Source organism: Zerene cesonia, unplaced genomic scaffold, assembly GCF_012273895.1.
Source record: "Zerene cesonia ecotype Mississippi unplaced genomic scaffold, Zerene_cesonia_1.1 Zces_u003, whole genome shotgun sequence".
In the NCBI taxonomy this organism is placed as follows: Eukaryota; Metazoa; Arthropoda; class Insecta; order Lepidoptera; family Pieridae; genus Zerene; species Zerene cesonia.
In genome coordinates this window covers 1111245-1134460 of record NW_024045133.1, presented here as the reverse complement: position 1 = coordinate 1134460, position 23216 = coordinate 1111245, and the positions used below count along the sequence as shown (strand labels likewise).

The window sequence follows — 23216 nt, the reverse complement described above, 5'->3', positions numbered from 1 at the left end:
CAGATTCGAAATTCAAATGTAATATTTTTTTATAATTAAGTGTAACAGTATTTATGGCCAGACTAAGTATATTTATATATTATAGATTGTTAGGAATGTAAAGTATGAATAGGAATAAAATTTCAGATAATGTGTGGCTTTCAATTTTATACCATACCAGCTTTTACCCGCAACTTTGCACGCAAAAAACGGAGTAGTTTAATAGATATTGTGAAGTCCCGTGTCCCCTACTGGGGTATAGGGCAGATGATGTACATCTGTTTTACTGATCGATTTTTTATGGACAAGTGGGTGATCAGCCTTCTGTGTCCTGCCAGGCCGAGACTTTTTCTTTATTTTGCGTCCCCACCGGGAGTCAACCCCAGGACCCCTCACTTCTACGCTCATGCGTTAACCACTGTACCAAGGGGGCAGTCGTTTTTTATTTATAGTAGTAGAAAAATAATAATATAGTTCACAATATTTATTCAAAAATTCTTTATGATCGATTGCAACAACATAGTTGTTCTAGTTTATATGAGACAGTAGCACTGCCATACTCTCGTTGAATTTCGTCAAAGTGTCGTAATCCAGCTTTCTGAGAGCCTTCTCAACAACGTGATTCACATAAGTGTTTGCTATAAGCGATATATTATTATGTCTACCTTCCACCCAATCGACCAAGTCCTTTTTTAGATCAGCCCAATCTTTTTCATGCTCAGCTTTCGGCAATTTCTCATTCAGAATATGAATGATATCATTCAACGCTATAGTTTTATTCGCGAGTATATTATCCTCATTGTTCATAACGACGATTGGTTTGTTTTTATTTTTAATTATATTCCTTAGTACTACGAACATAGCACGACTCATGAACGCATCCCAGAATTCGGTTTCTCCTAAACCCTTCTTCAATTTCACCTGAAGATCGGGTTCCAGGATCTCATCAAAATCAGCTCCTAGATACGCTTCGATTAATGCGTCCATAACTTGTTTGACTTTTTTATCATCGGTCTGTATTATAATTTTCAGTATGTCAACTAGGAAATCGCTGAAATCATCATTCTGCCTGCAAATGCCCAGCTTTTTACATGCGTGTATATTTTCTATTACCTTCTCCTTATCCACTTCTTTTTGAAAGACGTTAACTGTGCCTAAATTCGTGCGTAAAATCTCTCGGTCCATATCGTGTAATAAATGATTCACCAATCGCTGTAAAAGCTTATTCGACATGTCAATTGTATTTAAAATAACCTTTTGTTTGCCCAGTTTCGTTTTCAATGTGTGATTGTAAGTCTGTTTCAGAAAATCACCAAATCTTTCTTTGTAGCTACGCTTGAGAGCGCTAACTTTACGCTTCAGTTTTTCATTGTCAGTTTTCTTTTTGATACCATCGAATACTTTCAACGTTTGTTTATAAATATGTATTGTAAAATCGTAAACCTTTGTATCTTCTTTCACTTTCCTGGCCCTGTACACTGCTTTACTGGCATAACCACCTCTTGTTACATCCCGATATCTATTCCTTTTATTTTTGTTTTTCTTTGTCGTTTGTACTTCGAGTTTTAAGTTCTCATGATCGCTAAATATTTCCCTTTCTTTCTCTTTATGTTTCTTGGATTTCTCTTTCTTTATGTGATGACTGGACGTATGTTTATTTCTTACAATATTTTCTGCAACTGATTTGGTATCATTTAAGCGTTTAATTCTTTCTTGAATCTGTGCTATTTCCTGGATCGTTTTAAAGTCTCTATCATTGACGGAACCTAATGTTTGTGTTATAGGTTTATCTTCTTTAATTGCGATTGTGGTATTTTCATCGCTTTGAAATATGTTCGATAGATCGAAATCTAAATAATTATAAGTAAAATTGTGTTTCGTATCATTGATAATGGTTTTTGAATTAGAATGATGAGTAAGGTCGCTGTCGTTATGTACGCCTGTCCGGATTATAGACGATTCTAGAAGTTTGTACTGTTGTGGGGCTTTGTTTGTCGATATATCTATTTTGTAGTTCCATTTTGGTCCCAGATCTATGAGACCATCTATTTTGACGGTTATTGCAAATGTTGGATGGACAAAATCTGAAATAAAGAGCGCAATTTTAACTCGCAATAATCCTTACTATAATTATAAATGCGAGAGTGTATTTGTTTATCTGTTTGACTTTCTCTCAAACGCAAGAGAGCGATTAATGAACTAAATGGTCTGGAGAGTGACATAAGCTACTTTTATGAGTAGAGTACGCTTCAGCACTAATTTCCAGACGGCACCGGGGAGTATACTGCTGTAGTAATTTTCGATAAAAAATCAATAAACACTTAAAGATATACATAAAAAAAGAAGAATTTAATATGTTCAAAAATATACTCCTACTGATTAAGTTGGGTAAAAATGTTCAAACATATTATAGTGTTTACTTACATATTATACCTATCAAACCACCTACCATTGTGCCATGTTTCAAAAACAATAAAAAATAAATATATTTCGATATAGAGTAATAAAATAATATTTCATTATAATATTACTTTTCATGTGCCTATAGTTTTATTTATTATATATTCTATACTAACAGAAAAACCGGGGTTTCGCTCGCATAAAAAACCAATATGTAGTAATAACTCCCTCTATCGAATTTTTGAGGTAAATATGAGCTTATGTATCATTTTTAGCTTCTTAACAATCTCTAGATATAAAAATATATCATTAAAGTTCTATCTCGCAACATGACAAAAACAAAAACGAATAAGTGTGAAAAAGTAAAACCAATTATTACTCAAGCACCGTGTTTATGCCACTATTTACTTAGCAACAAAGTTGAACCAACAGACAATATGTTCACATCTACTTTGTTGCTAAATAACATGTTGCTGGCAATAATACTGCGTGTTGCAGACGCGTGTAAAAATCTTTTCGCCCGAAGAGAAAAACATTATAAGACAGTTGTTCAACTGTTTAGGTAATGTAGTATTTTGTTAAAACGCCCTCTATTGAATATAATAATAAACTTCCATTTATATCTGCCTAGCGTAATTTATTAATTACTAGCTGCACGCTCGAACCCCGCCGGTAGTCAATTATCGTAATTGAAATAATAAAAAACTGTCCTATCCTTTCAGTTGAATCAAACTGCACATGGTATGCAGTTTTGATTAAAATCAGTCGAGTAGTTTAAATGTTCATCGCGGACAAACAATGTGACACAATCGACATGTCGAAAAGAAATTTGTTTTATGTACGATTCCATATGCAATAAATACGGCTGTGTCATTTTACTAGCATGGAAGAAAAATTAAAAAATACCCATCTATGATGTGGCCTATGATAGTATAGCATAAAAATTAAAAATACTATCGAAATACGTTGCTCAGATAGATCGATATACTTTCATTTACGTCGTTAAAAGTATTTAATTTCCATTTTATTTTATCTAATACAAAAGTTATGTGAAACATCTATAGCCGCACGTAAAACAGATTTCTGGCGTCAGAAATCCACGCTAAATGATAGTGTATAATATATACAGTCTATATGCAGTAGTGTGTACGGTGTAATATTTTATTTTATCATTATGATATATTTAGTTCCTATCACAGTCTATTCTTTGCATATTAATTTTATAAAATAATGTCGATGTTTCACATCTGCCAGGCGTCCCGTGACGGCTCACATTTTATGTAGGTGAAAACTGAAACTTGCCTTGTTTTATGTTCTCAAGGATTTCAAGCAAAACAATGTTCATGAATGATATAAAATATATAATTGGTGAGCTGAAATATGTAATAAAAACATTTATTATACCCGTTTTAAAGCTAGTATAAATAACATAATTTTTTTGAAATTTAGACAAATTGAAATTACTTACATGGAATCAAACAACCTATTAGCTTTATGGTAAAATTAGTTTGTGTTTTTTCTTTATAATCGGTACTTAATGTACAAAAATGTAATAAATCCTTTATTGTAAAATAATAATTCCAACAGAATGGGACAGTATTCATTCACATTTCGATCACACTCTTGTTCCTTTTTTATCTGTGGATAGAAATCTGTAGTCTGTGTGATGTTGTCAAATTGTCTATGAAATAATATTCAGCGCTGTATTCCGATTCTTCGCATTCCTTGCGTTGCGTTTGATTTTTGAGTGCTTGTATCTCTGCAGTTGGTCCAAAATATTTATATTTGTTTAATTTGAAGTGCTGCATTGTTAATTGTTAATGATATATTATCGCATTTGATTTCCCGGTAAGTAAAGAATGACAATAATTGTTTGTTTACTTGTATTTTCGCAAGTCTCCCCTGTTAACCTATAATTTAAGTTAACCGCTTTTTAAATACATTGAATAAACTGAATCTTTACATTTAATTGGTTAAACAAAAAACGTATTAAAATATTAATTGATTTTTCTATTGTTATAGTGTACGTGAGTAGAAAAAGTTTTGCTTTTTAAATTATTCCATCTCAAAAACTTATAAATTTGGCAGTCAAATGTCAATTTCGAAATTTAGGTAGTATTCTTCTTTGATAATTCTAGATTTATTTGGTTTGTAAAATATATTCAGACTGTAGTAATTTTATCTGCTTTTTATCAATTATTTGATTAGCTTCGTTTTTCTTTCAATATATGACAAATGCGTATAGTTAGTAAGTAATTTTGAAATACCTGCATATTGCACTTTAAATATAAGTATTCTACCCACTTTCTGAACAAATTCTGATTAAACAAGGTGACATTGGCGGAGTTCTTTCATTGGCTGATGCCGTTAATTACGAGAAGAAATAAATCATTACCACACTTAAGTAAGAACATTTCACATTTCAAGTAATTTACTTATCATTATTTTAAATTGAAATCAAATAATCACAATTGTTGTGTTTGTAGAAAATGTAATGGCTGATATCTTGATTATCTTGTTCATTTTAATGGTTACCCATACTTGGCAATGGCTATCTATATATTTATGAAATGTTTTTTTAAAGAATATTTCAAGTGCTTGATTAATGTTGATGTTACCACACTATGTATATGATAGCACATAACAGTATGCTTTTTCTTTTATAAAAGATTTTTTATCACTTTTTACACAATTGCATTACATACATTTTGTATGTTTAATTGATATATATTATTGAGTTCCAAACGGACCAATAAATCCACAAGGTCACCACAAGTTTATGAAGCCACGTCACCTCTGTATAGATCTTTTTTTAAGTGAATTACGTACTCATATACTTCTCGGGTCTCTGTATACTCCTTCTGGACCAAATGATAACATTTTTTTATTAAACACAAAAAGAATTGTGTCAGTCGATTAAAAACTCAAGCATTTATCCAGTATCAAAATCAATTAACAAAATGTGTGCTGTTTCGATAAAGTTACTTGAAATATTACAGTTTTCTTTTTTATTTTTATTATTAGGACAGACAACAAATACTTATAAAACCTTTGAGCATCACTAATGGTTTATTTTATTTTGCCCGTCAATAGTCGATGAGTCATTTGATTTTTTTGTTGAATCTCATTCTAAAATGATTTGAACCCACTAAAAAAAGAAGGAAGCTCTCAATTCATATGTATTTCTTTTGTGTGTTGTGTGAGTGTTACCCGTGAACTACTGACTGGTTGAACCAATTTTTGATGATTCCTTTTTTCATTTGATAGCTGGTGCCTCCCATAGTCCCCTACAATATGAAGGCTTGATTATTCTTTGTAAAAATAATTATGTGTGCAAATGGGTTTCTCATTTCATAATTGTTTTATGTGTGAATTTATATTTGTGATATATCTTTCAATAGTATTGAAAATAGGATATAAATAAATATTTGTATTAATCCAGAAATTTTTTTAAAACCAAGACCAATAAACTCAAGGTTGTATTTTCTTATGTTTGATTTTACGCGAGTATTATACATTTAGAAATTAAAAATTTTTTAACGGATTTTAAACGCGATTTATTCATTATATTATTAACCCGACGTTTCGAACACTTTACAGCGAGCGTGGTCACGGGGAGACTCACTGTCTCCCCTAATACATATAATGAATAAATCGCGTTTAAAATCCGTTAAAAAGTTTTTAATTTCTAAACTCAAGGTCTTCAGTATTCTTCCAATTGCTGTAGGATGTTTTTTATGTATCATAAACTAGACGCTCGTCCTGGCTCCGCACAGATATCATGATTCCAGTTTAGTCCCCTGGGAGCATTTAATCAAGATTAAAAGTATCCTCTCACCGAAGTCAGCTCATACTCTGTCCATATATCAATTTTGATCAAAATCCCTTCAGCAGTTTTAGCATGATTAACAGATAAACATCTGAACAAACAAACTTTCACATATAACATATTAGTGTGATAAACAAGTTTTGTTATTCATTTAAAAGCTTTTAGTTTTTTCAATAAAACTGTGATATTGAAAACACAACATTTCATGTATTTTCATCTAAGTTAGATATTTCATACTTATTATAACTACTAACTATCTACTACTATGTTACTATTAACTACTAAGTTAGTTACCCTTGCAGCCATAAGACTTTACTTCCATGGGGCATGAGGCGTTATAACATTCAACAATCTAGCTTTCCACCTGCATCTTACTCCGCATATTCAAAGGGAACAACTCCAGACACAAACATATAATAAATTTGCTTGACCTTTGAAAAGAAGGTTTGGACTGGGAAGGAAGAGGAAATATTATTTGTTGTCATTACCACACTATCACACTAATATAACAAATGTGAAAGTTTGTTTGTGTGGATGTCCGTCAATCACGCTGAAACTACTGAACGGATTTTGATGAAATTTGGTATACGGACAGAGTCAGAGCTGTCTCGAGTGATAGAGTACTTTTTATCGCGATTCAATCGTTCCTTGGGATAAATAAGGAATCTTGATACCCGGGCGGAACCGGGACGGGCGTTTAGTATTTTATAAGAATATCTATTCTGCAATATTGCCCAACAATTATAATGATTGTGAAACTTTCTCTGATGAGTCATATTGCTTAATATAAGAGTTACGTCACAAAATTCCAAGGACAAGCGAAGTAGCAGGAAAATGTGAATAAAAATATTTGAAGGCATCATATAAGTGTGCAACCTTATAAACACAATTCTAAAATGTTAAGTTGAAGCCTTAAGGTTTTACATAGTAATGCATATACTAGGTATTCATTCACCCCTGTTCCACCTGGAAAAATTCAATAAAATAATAAATATATTACGTTTTTTATCTATTGTTTAAAAATGTCCTACGGATCATGCATTTGGATGCTTCGAAACTGACAAATAAATAATAATTAATGTAAAAGATAACATAATTATACATAAGCAGTACAGTCGTCTTATATACTATATGAATCTCTATTTTCTATATTTGCAACATTTTATTTTGGTGTGGTACATAAATTAGAATCAACTAAATTGTCTCACTTGCTCATATATATGTGAAGAAATTATTTAATCCCGATCATCATAATCACGATAATATGATAAAATCATGAAATTATTGTAACACCATTGATTCTTGATAAGTGTGAATTGTACGAATTTAATCTGTCCGCCAAAAATGGGTCAAAATCTATTCTGAAGAAGTTGGTTACATACAAACATACAGGTGAAGCTGATAAAAGCGTATTAAAAAGATAGACGCTAAGGAATTATTCATTGGTTCAGTAATTTTTTAGTTAAAATAATTAATAAATAAATAATAAAAAACCTTTATTTATCCATACCTTACATTGACATTGCATTTAATTAGTATTGAATTAGTACACATTTACCTTACATTGAATTAGTATTGGTTAATTGATTATATATCTTTGTTTTCAGATAAAATGGAAGACTTTTAGCCCTTGGGCTACAGACGAAGATAGTAAAGACATCAATAAAAGGAATACGCAAGAAAAGGCATCATGTTTCAGAAACAGACTTTCGGCAGTAACACTTCGGGCTTCGGTGAGTTTTTTGTCGCTTTCTAACTAGAATTGAACGTTTGTGTAAGGGGTCAACGTATTACTTGTGAAGTGTGTGACTCTAATGCTTAGATTTAAAATATGCAGCGTAATTAACAACTTACGAATTCGATCTAAATTCATTTTATTACTTCACTTTTTCTCATATTTTTTTATATACACAACATTTAAAGTGTGTGACGTCACATAAGAGGGGGAGAGGGTACTTAAAATATCCGACAACCTGTGACAATGTTACAGCTCAACTAAAGTCAATAATATAGCTATGATGTGAATGCAAACCCTTGCAATCTCTCACAACACAAGTATTATAACATAATTGTTTCTATAATTTTTTTTATAGTGGCTATCTGCATGCCAAATTTCAGTTCAATCGGTCCAGTAGGTTGGCCTGTGCATTAATAAAATAGTCAGACTATACCAAATTTCATAAAGATCTGCTAGGTCGGTATTTGCTAGTAATTCATACGTATAATATAAAAATAATCAATGTAAATGTAAAAAATTATGTTATTATGATTCAAAAGTGCTTTTACGTGAAATCTCATTGAATGAATAAATGTTTTAAAAGACTTTATATTGTGCTACCTCTGTACAGTCAATATACTGGAGCCCTTTAAATAATTTCAGTGAGCAGATAAGACTTTATATTGTTAATCAAATAGAAATAATTTTATGCTTCCAAATTTATTAGTTAGCACACATATCTTAATTCAACATGAACAATATTAGTTAGCTCTATCCATGTGCAATATGAAGTTAGCCCTATCCATATGCAACAGGAAGTTAGTCCTATCCATATGCAACATGAAGTTAGCCCTATCCATATTCAGCATGTAGTTAGCCCTATCCATATGCAACATGAAGTTAGTCCTATCCATATTCAGCATGAAGTTAGCCCTATCCATATGCAACAGGAAGTTAGTCCTATCCATATGCAACATGAAGTTAGCCCTATCCATATTCAGCATGTAGTTAGCCCTATCCATATGCAACATGAAGTTAGTCCTATCCATATTCAGCATGAAGTTAGCCCTATCCATATGCAACAGGAAGTTAGTCCTATCCATATGCAACATGAAGTTAGCCCTATCCATATTCAGCATGTAGTTAGCCCTATCCATATGCAACATGAAGTTAGCCCTATCCATTCTCTTTCTATTTTTTTTTTATACGTGCGTCAGGCTCATTCAATAGCGGCGCGACGGCGTCGTCGCCGTTCGGCGGCTTCAAGCCAGCGGCCGGCGGGAGCGCGTTTGGTGCCCCGCCCGCGTTCGGTTCCGCGCCCGCCAGCACATCTGCGCCGGGGGGCGGTGAGTTGTTTTGCTTTATTCATTGTGATTATAATCTCGAGTGGGGTTCCGGGGAGTGGGAGGGGGTTAGTGGGGGTCGAGGGAGTCATAAAGGGTCTCATGACCACCCCTCTCTCGGGCTGAAAACTTTAATGTATTTTATCTAGATTATGTTTGTGTAGCGACAGCGGTAAGGTGTTGGAGTAATAGGTCGAGTTGGGAAGGAGGGAACAGTGAGCTGAAACCATCTAATTGAACAGCTTAAAACGGTGAAGGAAAAACATCGTTAGGAAACCGGCATGTCCAAGAATCAAAAGTTCGACGACATGCGACATCTGCCAATTCTCACTTGGCCAGCGTGGTGGATTATGGCCTAAACCCTCATAGGAGGCCCGTGTCCCAGCAGTGGGAACATATATGGGAACATATATAACTGGAAACTTCAGGGAGGGACCCGGGGAAACCTGAGTGCCTTTCTCCCAATCGCTGTCCACCATTACCCATAACCAAAAACTTGCATTGAAATGGTCCTTTTCTAATTGTGTTGGTTATGGTCCGACTTAATGATCTTACAAGTTTCATTGAAATCAGTTCAGTAGTTTTTGATATAGAGAGCTAAATATATAGCAACCGAACAGCCTTCTTCACGCGCGCCTTCAAAGACCAAGTCGTTGGAGGTCTGTTTTATTATGTAAATTATTTTGTTTCGATGAATTTGTAGAGCTTTTTCCACCCTGTTCGTTTCTTAAGATTCAGCCAAATCTTAATCAAAACCATAACATGCGGTACGGTTGTAACATTTAACATTACTCTTACAGGACTCTTCGGACAGACGAACACGACCGGCGGCCTCTTCGGTGCCTCGACGTCGGCCAACCCCACCGCGTCGTTCGGCTCCAGCGGCTTCGGCTCGTTCGGCGCCAGCACGTCCGCCGGCGGCCTGTTCGGTGCGAGCACCGCGTCCACCGGCCTGTTCGGGAACAATCAGAACGCGAACGCGTTTGGCGCCAAACCGGCTGGTGGGTTGAGAAAAAAAAAATTATACAAAAAATAAGCAAGAGTTTAGAACCGGTAGCTTGCGTTCAAACAAACTTCAGCCTTATGTAATTAGTATCTATACTAATATTATAAAGCTGAAGAGTTTGTTTGTTTGAACACACTAATCTCAGAAACTACTGGTCCGATTTGAAAAATTATTTCAGTGTTAAATAGTCCATTTATTGAGGAAGCTACAGGCTATATATATGTAACACGGGCGGCAGACGGCTAGTGTACTATGAACAGCTAGGCTCAGAATCGCCTGTTAAAAGGTGACAAACATTTCCGAGCGGTGTTTTATAAAAAAAATCACTGAAATTGGCACCTTATTTCATTGCAGTAATGTTCAAAATCTATTGCGACACCCATTCGAATATTCTGCCTAATATATGTGCAGGCTGAGTTAAATAGTCTCGTGTGAAAGTGTTTGTTTGTTTGTCTTTGTCTTTCTTCACGTGTTTGTCGTTTATGATATGACTAGACGCTCGTCCTGGCTGCGCCAGAGGTAGTAGGCTTCTGTAGATGCGCTGCCCGCTTATACGGGGTGAGGGATAAGGAAAGGATTGATGACTAAAATGAAGGAATTGGCTGGGGAGGGTGAGGAAAAGGAAACGGACCCACGGTTGTTGTTGTGTTGAAGTTATCAATAAAAAAGTCTTTTTATCACCAGGTTTCGGCTTCGGAGCCACGGCGTCAGCGGCTCCAAGTACTGGTGGTCTTTTCAGTACACCGGCTTCCACCAACACTGGTGGTCTGTTCAGTAGTCAGCCGGCTGGCGGTGGTCTTTTCTCGTCTGGAGGTGAGTTGACATAAAGAGAAATTAATCTTTTTATATGTGTATATATTTCCTGTGTGTGTGTGTGTGTTTGTCACTAAACTCTTGAATCAATCATATATAAAAAAATGATGTTCATTCATTTAACTTATAGCTCTTTAGATGTTTCTAAAATTTCAATTAGAATTTAAATATAAAAAAAAATTACAGTTGATAACGTTTCGAAGTCGGTAATAATTAAACTACATTGTATATTGAGAAAAATGTCCTCTTTTTCGAATTCGGTTAAAAATGAATAAATTACGTTGGATGTTTCGATTTTTATGTCTTTTCAAATTTTTTTATTTCAATTTGTTTTTTTTTTTCTTCTCCAGGCGCGTTCGGCCAACAGCAGGCGTCCGGCACGGCGCACGTGAAGTACCACCCGGTGGCCGGCACCGACGTCGTGGTGAAGGGCGGCAACTCGCAGACGGTGAACATCCGCCACCACTGCATCACCTGCATGAAGGTGAGGATGGGGGGCGGGAGGGGAGACTAACATACAAACAACAAAAATACACAGGACATAGTCCGCTGCTTTTAAGGGAAAAGAGATAAGGAAAGGATTGTTGGCTGTTGATGACTGCACAATTCGTGCTGAAGCGTGCCCGACTCCCGCATAAAATAATTGATATAGCTAAAATTTATGTATTAATTAGCTGCGCCCCGCGGTTTCTCCCGCGTAAATCCGTATCCCGTAGGAATATCGGGATAAAAAGTTGCCTATATGTTATTCCAGTTGTCCAGCTGTCTACATACCAAATTTCATTGCAATCGGTTCAGTAGTTTTTGCGTGAAAGAGCAACAAACACACACACATCCTTACAAACTTTCGCATTTATAATATTAGTAGGATAGTAGGATTAGTAGGATTAATAATAAATAATATATTAATGTATAAATATTGATTAATTAATAGTAGGATAGGAAGTAGGATATAATATTAGAAGGATTAAACTTAACACTAATATTAGTAGTGTTAAGTTTCCACTATCTATGGTTTCCGAACATTACGTTAAATCAATAAATAAAAATCGTCTCATATACATTTCCAGGAATACGAGACGAAATCGCTAGAGGAACTCCGCCTGGAGGACTACACGGCCGGCAGGAAGGGCAGCAGCGGTGTTTTCGGATTCCAGCAGCCAGCTGACAACACCGTCAAACCACTGTTCAACACGGGAGGTGGGTGTGGCAATTGTTTGAATTTGAATTTGAATTTATATCTAAATATCCTTTTCCTTAACCTCCCCAGTCCTTTCCTTTATTCCTATCGCCAATCCTTTCTTAATCCCTTCCCAAAAAGTCGGCAATCCATTTGTAGAGGCGTCAGATCTGCAATGGACCTTACGCCTCTCCAAATGTTCACGGGCGGTGGTAGCGCTTACCATCAGGCGTACCACCAGCTCCATTGCCGACTGTAACATAAAAAAAAAAGTATAACTCTAAGGTGTCTGACTGACATAGTGATCTATCAACGTACAGCCCGGAACCACTGGACGGATCGGGCTGACATTTGGCATGCGGATAGATGTTATGACGTAGGCGTCCGCTAAGAAAGGCTTTTGATACATTCTACCCCCGAGGGGATAAAATAGGGGATGAGAGTTTGTATCATGAAAATTTATTAGTGGTGAGGACCTCGGTCGCAAAATCGATAAGTCGGGATTCGAGTCCAGGCAAGCGTGCAGGAAATAAATACATTTTTCAATTTATCTGCACATGTGGATAAAATCACCACTGCTCGAAACGGTGAAGGAAAACGTGATTACCGGCTTGTCCAAGAATAGAATGTTCGACGACATGTGGCATCTGCCAACCCGCACTTGGCCAGCGCTGGATTACGGCCTGAACCACCGCCCATGGGAGGTCCGTGTCCCAGCTGTGGGAACATATATGGGTTGATGATGATGATGATGAGGATATGAATTCCGCGAAAGATAGGTTGCGAGCTATAAGTTAGGGAGAATATTCTAACTAGCTTTCAGCTCGCGGCTTCGCCTGTATAGAGGAAAAAAAAAATAGGCAGTTCGAGTTTTTTAATGGTAAATGGATATATTCTATATCCTCTCCGGGCTTACGGAAGACGAAATCAAAATTTGATCCAAATCGGTACAGTGGTTTAGGCGCGAAGAGACCGACAGACGGACTTACATTCGCGTTCATTATCTTAAATGTTATCCTATAGGTATCCCACACTTTTTGTATTAGTTATGGTGGGCGATTGACCGCCTCCTTGGTACAGTGGTTAATGCGTGAGCGTAGAACCGAGGGGTCCTGGGTTCGATTCCCGGTGGGGACGCACAAAAAAAAAAAAAAATGTCTCGGTCTGGCAGGACACGGAAGGCTGATCACCTACTTGTCCCTAAAGAAATTCGATCAGTGAAACGGTTGTACATCATCTGCCCCATACCCCACTAGGGGACACGGGACTTCACTTTTTTATGGTGGGTGAACCTATTCTATGGTCCCATATGTCATAAGGCTGTTACGGGGGACAGTGTATATGTCACAGTGTGTGTGTGTGTGTGTGTGTGTGTGTGTGTTTGTTGCTCTTTCACGCAAAAACTACTGAACCGATTGCAATGAAATGTGGTACGTAAGCAGCTGGACAAGTGGAATAACATAAATGCGAACTTTTTATCCCGATATTCCTACGGGATACGGACTTACGCGGGGCGCGGGGCTAGTATGTTATAAAAACCTAAAAAACCAAAATATTATTTTTTGCAGCATTCGGTCAACCGGCGACTACGACCGCTCCGAGCCTGTTCGGCGGCGGCAGCTTGGCCAATACCAGCGGTTTCGGACAGACCAGTGAGTGGCTTTTTGTTATTGTTTGTATAATTTATTTATTTATTTCATTTCATACATATAAACGACAAAGACTATAACCACTTCGAAGTATGATTAAGAAACGCTGTACAATTAGCGACAAATGTTTGTAATATTAGTGTTGAATAGGTCAACTTCAGATTTTGTATGTAACAATTTATTTAATAAATTGAGAGCACGATGCGTGGGTGCACTCCAACATATGCAAATAATGCGGGGGTCGAGCACGCTTCGGCACGAATTGTGCCAGCACGTACCGGGGGAGTATCCCTACATAAAACCGCCGTGAAATAGTGGCATGCTGCTACGTTTCGTACGGTGAGTGGGAGATCCGGATGCCCATTTCCTTTTCCTCACTCGTCCGAGTCGATTCCTTCTATTCAATTGTCGATCCTTTCCTTTTCTCTTACCCCTTAAAAGCGGGCAGCGCATTCGCAGAGGCGCTACCTCTGCTCTGTTCATGGGCGGTGGTGATAGCTTACCATCAGGCGAACCACCAGCTCAGTTGCCTGGTCTAACAAAAAAAAAAAATATATGTCTCACTTTCTTAGTAAATTATTAAATCCTAAATTAAACAAATTATTGTATCATCACCGATCCTTGATAAGTGTACAGAGTTTGAATTAAATCATTATTTCCTGTTAAATTGGATTAAAACCCAGGCTAAAGGAGTCGGTTACATACAAACATATTACTGAAGCTAATAAAAGCGTGCTAATAATGATTGACATTTCAGGTACATTTTCGTTCGGAAACAACGCACAGAACACCAGCACCACGGGCTTGTTTGGTGCCAATAAACCGGCGTTTGGTGCCACCCCCGCTACGGGTAAGACATGTACATTTTCTATGGAAAATAATTTTAATATCTTACAAAAATAGACGTGAAATTAATAGAACTAGAGCAAAATTTGACCGCCTCCTTGGTACAGGGGTTAACGCGTTAGCGTAGATCCGAGGGGTCCCGGGTTCGATTCCCTGTGGGGATGCACATGGCAAAAGAATGTCTCGGTCTGGCAGGATACAGAAGGCTGACCTACTACGTGTCCGTAAAGAAAATCGATCAGTGAAACACATGTACATCATCTGCCCCCACACACGGGAATTCACTACATAATTTGGAAACAAACCTAACAAAGGCGGGATTCGAACCCGCGACTTATCATACCGTATTGTTTATACAGCATTTCAATGCTATATGACTAAAAATTTAATTCGATTCATTGAGATCACAAAAACGTAAAAAAATAATTGCCTACTTGGTAAAGGGGTAGGTCTGAGAATCGGCCAATGTCTATTTTTCATACCCCAAAATGATTTTTTTTTTTTTATGTCTCAGTCGGCAATGGAGCTGGTGAGACGCCTGATGGTAAGCGCTACCACCGCCCATGAACATTTCTAGAGGCGTAAAGTCGATTACAGACCTTACGCCTCTACAAATGGATTGCTGACTTTAATTTGGGAAGGGATTAAGAAAGGATTGGCGAGGGGAATAAAGGATAGGACTGGGAAGGGGAAGGAAAGGGATATGGGCCTCCGGCTCCCCCACTCACCGAACGAAACACAGCAGAATGCTATTTCACGCCGGTCTTCTGTGGGGGTGTGGTACTTCCCCGGTGCGAGCTGGCCCAATTTGTGCCGAAGCGTGCTCGACTACCACATACAAATATAAATATGATAAGAATAAGTAGGAACAGCAGTTTATAATATTATTGCGATCGCTCAGGTACGAGTCTGTTCGGCGCCACCACAACGCAAGCGCCGGCGTTCGGCACCAGCACATCCACCTTCGGATTCGGCTCCAACACACAGAATCAGGTGAGAGATATAGTGTACGTGGCGCGGACGAACCCGCGGCCATAAGCTAGTGTACGTTAATCTTATAACATTAGAATTTTAGTGCACACACATGAATCAAAATAAAATGTATACACACGAACTAAGTAGAAATTGGAAGAAATAGAAGGCCTTAGCTTATTTATTTATTTATTTATTTATAATAATTAAAACGGTTTTACACCAATAACATTAATTATCAATTTTTACATTATATAACATCTCACTTATATTTATAAATAATATATATGACACAATTACTATAAAATACATTACATAATTACAATTAATGACATTCAGATACAAGTAACAATATAAAATAAAGAAATTTGATTAGTTGTAGCTTTCGCAGAAGCTCAGACATGCCGATAACAAACTTATGTGTTATTAGCTGCGCCCCGCGGTTTCACACGCGTAAGTCCGTATCTCATAAACAATTTAAATATTATTTCCGATGTTATAGATGAAAAGAGTTTATTTATTTGTTTTCTTTGTTTCTTGACCTTTTCTATGTAAACGTAGACCTTATAGGCTACTTGTTATTATGTTATATAAACTGCATCAGTGCCAAATATCATCAAAACTACGTTCCTTTGGTTTAGTTTTATTTAACAGATGGTTATCAGTGAGTTTTGCCAAACTATCACCAAAAAGTTTGTTACACACACACACACACACACACACACACACACACACAAATGCACGCAAGCACGCGCGCAGGCACACATGCACGCAGTCACGTGCACAAACACACGCACTCGCTCACACACGCGCACTCACACACCCACACACACTAACACAGCCACACATGGTAAAATTATACTATATGAATTGACAAGTTTTGTGACGAAACGAAAAAAAAAATCTTTTTTTTTCTATTTTATAATAGTGTAGATGAATATGTACCCATATCATATGATCACTACATAGTATAAAAAAAAGTCACTTTATCTGTCCCTATGTACATAGGGACATGCTTAAAGCTTTTATATTGCGCAATGGATTTTGATAGGTTTTTTTTAAATATATAGAGTGATTCAAGAGGAATGCTTGTATGTTTATAATAACATTTATTAAACTACTTCAAATTTAACGCGTGCGATACCGCGGGCGAAAGCTAGTGCTTTATATAAAGATTCCTCTGACATTTAGCAGACCGGCGGCCTGTTTGGGGCGAAACCGGCGACCGGGGGCTTCGGGGCGCCGGCCACCAGCTCGGGCTTCGGCTCGTTCGGCAGTGGCGGCGGCCTGTTCGGGGCGAAGCCCGCGCAGACCGCGGCGCCCACCTTCGGCACCACCACGCCAGGTATTGTAATTGAATAGCTTTTAACGGATTGTTAAAAGCTCTTTATTCTACTTTATTAGAAATTTCTTAGTTATTATATTAAAAATACGATTTTTTTTTTATTCATGTAAGGGAGCATGCGTTTGGGAATTTTATTTATTCATTCCATTTTATTGTAACAATTTAATGTTCGACCGTCATCGTTCGGGAATTTTATTTATTTACTAGCGGTCGGCCCCGGCTTCGCCCGTGGTACACATATAGCTTATAGCTAATAGCCTTCCTCGACGGGCTATCTAACGCTGAAAGAATTTTTCAAATCGGACCAGTAGTTCCTGAGATTAGTGCGTTCAAACAAACAAACAAACTCTTCAGCTTTATAATCTTCTTAATATATAAAAATCCAGTGTCATGATGTATGTTCCCAATGAACTCTTCACTCAACTCAACAGATTTGATGAAATTTGGCATTTTATGTGTAATTTGGTCCAACTTAAGATATAGGATAGTTTTTATTTCGATTAATTATCCCAATAGTTTATAATCTTAATATCTTATATCTTTAAACGAACAATTCCTGTATGTATATATATATAAGCGAGCAAAGCTCGGTCATCCAGGTACTTTTTTATAACTCAGTCACAGCGACGCGTGGCCGGGTATGCTAGTATGCAATATACTAATAGTAATGAATAGAGCAATATAAAACGTCTGCGCCCGCAGCGTTCGGCGCGAGCACGTCCGGGTTCGGCGCGGGCGCGTCCGCGTCGCTGTTCGGCGGCGGCGGCGCGTTCGGCAAGCCGCCCGCCGCGCAGCCCGCCTTCGGGTTCAACGCGCAGCCGCAGCTGGGTGAGCGGGGCTCTTGCTGCTTGTTTGTTCGTCTGTGCGTGTGTGTGCGTGTGCGTGTGTGTGCGTGTGCGTGTGCGTGTACGTGCGTGTGTGTGTGTGTTATGGTTGTGTCTGTGTTTGATTGTGTACATGTATTTGAATATGTACATGTATTTGTATCTCTACATGTGTTTGTATGTGTACATGTTGGGAAAATTTTTTGAAAGAATAGAAAATTTTCTATTTCAAAAAAATCCCATTTATAAAAGCATTTCAATACTATAAAACTAAAAATTAAATGTGTGCATGTTTTTGAATGTGTACATGTGTTTGTGTTTGTACATGTACATGTGTTTGAGTATGTACATGTATTTATAAATTATGTTTCACACCAGCTGTGTGACCACAAAAAAAAATCGAATTTCATATTATAATTAATTCCATATGCATATAAATAATGAATATAAATGTAAGATCATATAAAATTAAAGTTACATGGCATAAATCCGCCCATTCAGCTTCATTCGAATCAGATTTGGTAGGATTCTGTTGATGTAACTTGTATATATGTATATACATGTATTTGTATATGTACATGTGTTTCTATCTGTACCTATATTTATATATGTACCTATGTATATAGTATCTATGTACCTGTGTCTGTCAGCCGACATTTGGGTTGGGTTATGGTAATTGATGATTTTATTTAATGATTTTATCTATATCGGTCCCTATATTTGTATCTGTACATAATACCAGTATATCTGTATATAAATCTATGTCTATACATTCTGCTTCTCGTTCCGGAATCGTTCAGTAAGACTATCCTATCCAAATCATTAAAAACCGTTCATCCGTTCTCGAGCTATAAGTGCTATAACTAGCACAATTTCCTTCTATACATACATTATTTTGGACATTTGTGTCAATACATGTAGTTTATTTCCATTTATTGATATGTATTCATCATCAGCCCATATATGGATATATATGAATTAGGACATAGGATTCAGGCTATAATCCACCACGCTGGCCAAATGCGGGTTGGCAGATGTCACATGTCGTCGAACTTTTAATTCTCGGACATGCCGGTTTCCTCACGATGTTTACCTTCACCGTTTAAGCAGTGGTTATGTTATCCACTACATTGATTCGTATATAAATAAATAAATAAAATAAAAGAATAATGTGTTGCGCAGGCGCAGGTCTTGGCACGGGCTTGGGCACGTCGTTCCAAGCGAAGCCCACCACCTTCAGCACCCTGGGCACCGGCACGTCGCTGTTTTCGCAGCAAAATAACACCTTTCAGACCGGTGAGTGATTCATTTCTATTAATAATAATAAACATTTATTGTCAACAGCACAAAAACTCACAACATAAAAAGATACATATAGAAAAACCAACGATATTTATCCGTTGACAAAGGGGGCCAACTTGGTATCTGGTGCGAATAATAAAAAAATAACCATTCGCACCACTGATTTTCAGTGGCCCCTGATGACATTTGGAGTGCACAATTAGCACAACTTAACTATACACAAAAAGAGAAATAGGTAAAACAAGATAAATTATACGAACACATTTTAAAATAACAACCAAAAAAGAAAAAAAAACAAAAAAAGAAAAACAAAAAAAAAATATTCGTATATTTATTACACTACAAGCTCGTCCCGGCTGCGCCCGGATATCAAGATTCCTGTTTTATCCCAAGGGAGCGTTTAATCTGGATAAAATGTATCTTATCGCCCAAGTCCAGCACATTGCCTGTCTGTATATCAAATTTCCGTCAAAATCCGTTCAGAAGTTTCAGCGTGATTGACGGACAAACATCCAAACAAAAAAGCTTTCACATCTATATTATTAGTGTGACGTATTTAAATCACGAGCCGTGCACCGCGGTTTTACTCCCCGAAGTACCTGATATTACATAGCCTAAAGCCTTCCGCAATAAATGGGCTATCTAACACTGAAAGAATTTCGATAAATTAAGCCAGCGGTTCCTGAGATTAGCGCGTTTGATCGAACAAATAAACTCTTCAGCGCTATAAATTTTTGTTTAAATTTATTGCGCCACAAAAGGAAAAGTTATTATATAAAACTAGCTAACCCGAAAAAAACGCTGTTCTGCCTTACTCTTATCATTTAGGAGTATGAAAAATAGATGTTGGCCGATTCTCAGACATACCAAATATACAGGTAATATTATGATAATCGGTCCAGCCACTTCGGAGGAGTAAGACAACTAACATTGCGACACAATGATTTCTTATACAAGATATTTAGCGCTATATTTTGAAACACAATTTCCAGGTCTCAACACGGGTCTAGGCGGCGGAGGTCTCTTCAACAACAGCTCGAGCCTAGGCGGCACGGGGCTCGGCCTGGGACAGAGCAGCGTTAACACTAGCTTGGTGCCAAGGTCCGTGTGCTAATTTATCTATTTATATATTTATCACTAGCGTATTTTTTTTTTATGTCACAGCGGGCTACTGAGCTGGTGGTTAGCCTGATGGTGAGCGATCACCACCGCCCGTGAACAGAGCAGAGGTAGTGCCTATGCGGTTGAGCTGCCCGTTTTTATGGGTTGAGGGAGGATCGATGATTGGAAAGAAGGAATGGACTGGGAAGGGTCAGGAAAAGGAAATAGGCCTCCGGGCTCCTCCACTCACGATTTATTCATTGTATTATTAACCCGACGTATTTATTACTAGCGGTCCGCTCCAGCTGCGTAAAATATATAGCCTAAACAAGGAAACATACAAACAAACAAACTCTTTAGCTTTATAATCCTATCCTACTAATAATATAAATGCGAAAGTTTGTAAGGATGTGTGTGTGTGTTTGTTGCTCTTTCACGCAAAAACTACTGAACCGGTTGCAATGAAATTTGGTACGTAGACAGCTAGCAGGATTAACGAGAGACATCTAGACAGTCTCTCTATGACCACGCTCGCTGTAAAGTTAAAAGTAAAACGTTGGGTTAAATTATATGATGAATAAATCGCGTTTTAAATCCGTTAAAAATGTCTTTAACCTCTAAATAATTAAATTTTTAATGAATTTCAGCGGCGGCCTCGGCGCGCCGGCCGGCTCGAACGTGCACGAGCAAATACTCACGTTGGCGGCGCGACCTTACGGAGATTCGCCGCTTTTCAAGGACCTCTTGCCTGATACGTGTGAGTGAGAAATTTTGAAAGAAACATTAAATATATAGAAAAAATTGAAAGAATAAAAAAAAATTGTTCGAGGCGGGATTCGAACCCGCGTTTCTTGCCTAACCGTAGCAACGCCCAGCCTCTCGGCCACCCGTGATCCTGCCACAGTAATCGCATTTCTTCTACTCTTTCGGTTTCATGTGCCTAAGGGGCACCCCACGCCATCTATTGAGATGATTAAGAACCATCACAACCAATACGAAACATTATTTCAAAGTTTACAATATTACGTGTGTGTGTGTGTTTGATATTTGTCGTGCTAACACGTCAAAACTGGTATAGTTTAGTGGATAAATAATGAGTCCGTTGAATTAAACATCTTAATATATAAAAATCCTGTGTCATGATGTATGTTCCCAATGAACTCTTCGCCAACTCAATCGATTTTGATGAAATTTGGCATTTCATGTGTAATTTGGTCCAACTTAAGATATAGGATAGTTTTTATATCGATTAATTATCCCAATAATTTATAATTAACCATAAATTTAGCCAAAGCCACAGCCACTTATTCTTTATTGCTGTAAAGAAAACTACAATAAAACCTAGTATAATATCGAACTAAACAATTTGCGGTCCTATTAGCTATATAGCGATTTCCTCCAAACAACCAGACGTACAATAAAATTATATAGAATATTAGACAGATGCATTAATAAAGATAAAAATTCATTGTTATTTTAGACTTTAAAACGATCGTTATCAATTTCTATAATATGTTCCTTTGAAATATTTTCAGCTACGACAGCCGAAGACGTGCTCAAACCGACCAATCCGGTGGCGGTGAAGGCGGTACTCGACGGCAGTAGCGGGTACAGTGTGACGTCACCGCCGCCGCCGCCTCTGCGCGTCGTGCCGCGTGCGCTCGCGCGGGACAAGGTGAAGTGAGCTTTATGTGTATGAGGTTAGGGGTTATATTTGTGTGTTCTTGAAATAGTACGTGAAGAGTAGAGCGTTCGTAAGGGATAAGATGAAGTGAGCTTTATAAATATGATGTTAGGGGTTAAATTTATGTGTTCTTGTATTAGTGCGTGAAGGTGGTGCGCTCGCGAGAGATAAGGTGAAGTGAGCGTTATAAATATGGTGTTAGGGGTTATATTTGTGTGTTCTTGTATTAGTGCGTGAAGAGTGGAGCGTTCGTAAGGGATAAGGTGAAGTGAGCTTTATGTATATGGAGTTAGGGGTTATATTTATTTGTTCTTTAATTAGTACGTGAAGGTGTAGCGCTCGCGAGGTATAGGTGAAGTTAGCTTTATATATATCGGGTTAGAGGTTATTTTTAAACGTGCTTACAAAGGTGAAGGTGAAGTGGACTTTGTGTCAATGGTGTTAAGGGTAAAATTAGTGTTCTATATATGTACCGCGGCTGTAGGTAGTGACTTTTGTGCTCAGGTCGGGATAAGGTGAAATGGGCTTTATGTATATAGCTGTAGGGATAAAGTTTATCTGTTCTCTAACGAGTAATGACGGTATACGCGTACGCGTGCGACAAGATGATATCATCTTTATGTGCATAGTGGTAAGGTTTATATTTGTGTGTACTTTCATGAGTAGACTGAGTGTAGTTAGCTCGGGCGGGGATAAAGTGAAGTGAACTTTATTTGTATATCGTTAGGAGTCATATTATCTTTGCGTTTGTAACTATGTACTTTATAATTGCACAGCGCAAGCGCATGACACGCAGAAATATCCTCTATTCTCATGCGAATACGGCTCAAATTTGTATGCTCGCAGAAGTCGCTGTTCGACGGCCTCGAAGAATCGGACGCCAGTTTGGAAGACAAGCTCAGCCTGAAGCCGAGCCGCAAGCGGCTGGTGCTGAGGCCCAAGAAGGATGGAAACGACAGTCTCAATAGGTGAGTGTGATTTTTTTTTTTACCGACTTTCAAAAAAGGAGGAGGCTATCGATTTGACTGTATTTATTTGATTTTGATTTCGTTTGACCGATTTTGATTTTATTCTTTACTCGATTCTGCTCGCGGCTTTGCCCGCGTGGAATTAGGACATATGCAAATGATTTAGTGATCTGATTTACTGTTCCTGTTTTATCCCAATGGAGCATTTAATCGGGATAAAAGAGTTATATCACCCAAGTCAGCTCATTCTCTGTCTGT

General features: G+C 37.5%; 1 protein-coding gene across 1 annotated transcript in view; it reads left to right on the top strand.

Moving 5' to 3' along the window:
- Positions 1 to 4078: 4078 nt before the first annotated feature.
- Positions 4079 to 23216, top strand: part of LOC119838444 (nuclear pore complex protein Nup98-Nup96-like) — a 43879-nt gene continuing 24741 nt past the window's right edge. Inside the window, exons 1-17 of the mRNA XM_038364390.1 lie at positions 4079 to 4227; positions 7816 to 7941; positions 9143 to 9271; positions 10069 to 10269; positions 10959 to 11087; positions 11438 to 11571; positions 12158 to 12287; positions 13836 to 13919; positions 14674 to 14766; positions 15664 to 15755; positions 16929 to 17079; positions 17782 to 17907; positions 19086 to 19199; positions 20198 to 20306; positions 20954 to 21063; positions 21842 to 21981; positions 22837 to 22958. Coding sequence (XP_038220318.1) covers positions 7899 to 7941; positions 9143 to 9271; positions 10069 to 10269; positions 10959 to 11087; positions 11438 to 11571; positions 12158 to 12287; positions 13836 to 13919; positions 14674 to 14766; positions 15664 to 15755; positions 16929 to 17079; positions 17782 to 17907; positions 19086 to 19199; positions 20198 to 20306; positions 20954 to 21063; positions 21842 to 21981; positions 22837 to 22958 — 1907 coding nt within the window. The 5' untranslated portion in view covers positions 4079 to 4227; positions 7816 to 7898. The remainder of the gene's footprint in view (positions 4228 to 7815; positions 7942 to 9142; positions 9272 to 10068; positions 10270 to 10958; positions 11088 to 11437; positions 11572 to 12157; positions 12288 to 13835; positions 13920 to 14673; positions 14767 to 15663; positions 15756 to 16928; positions 17080 to 17781; positions 17908 to 19085; positions 19200 to 20197; positions 20307 to 20953; positions 21064 to 21841; positions 21982 to 22836; positions 22959 to 23216) is intronic.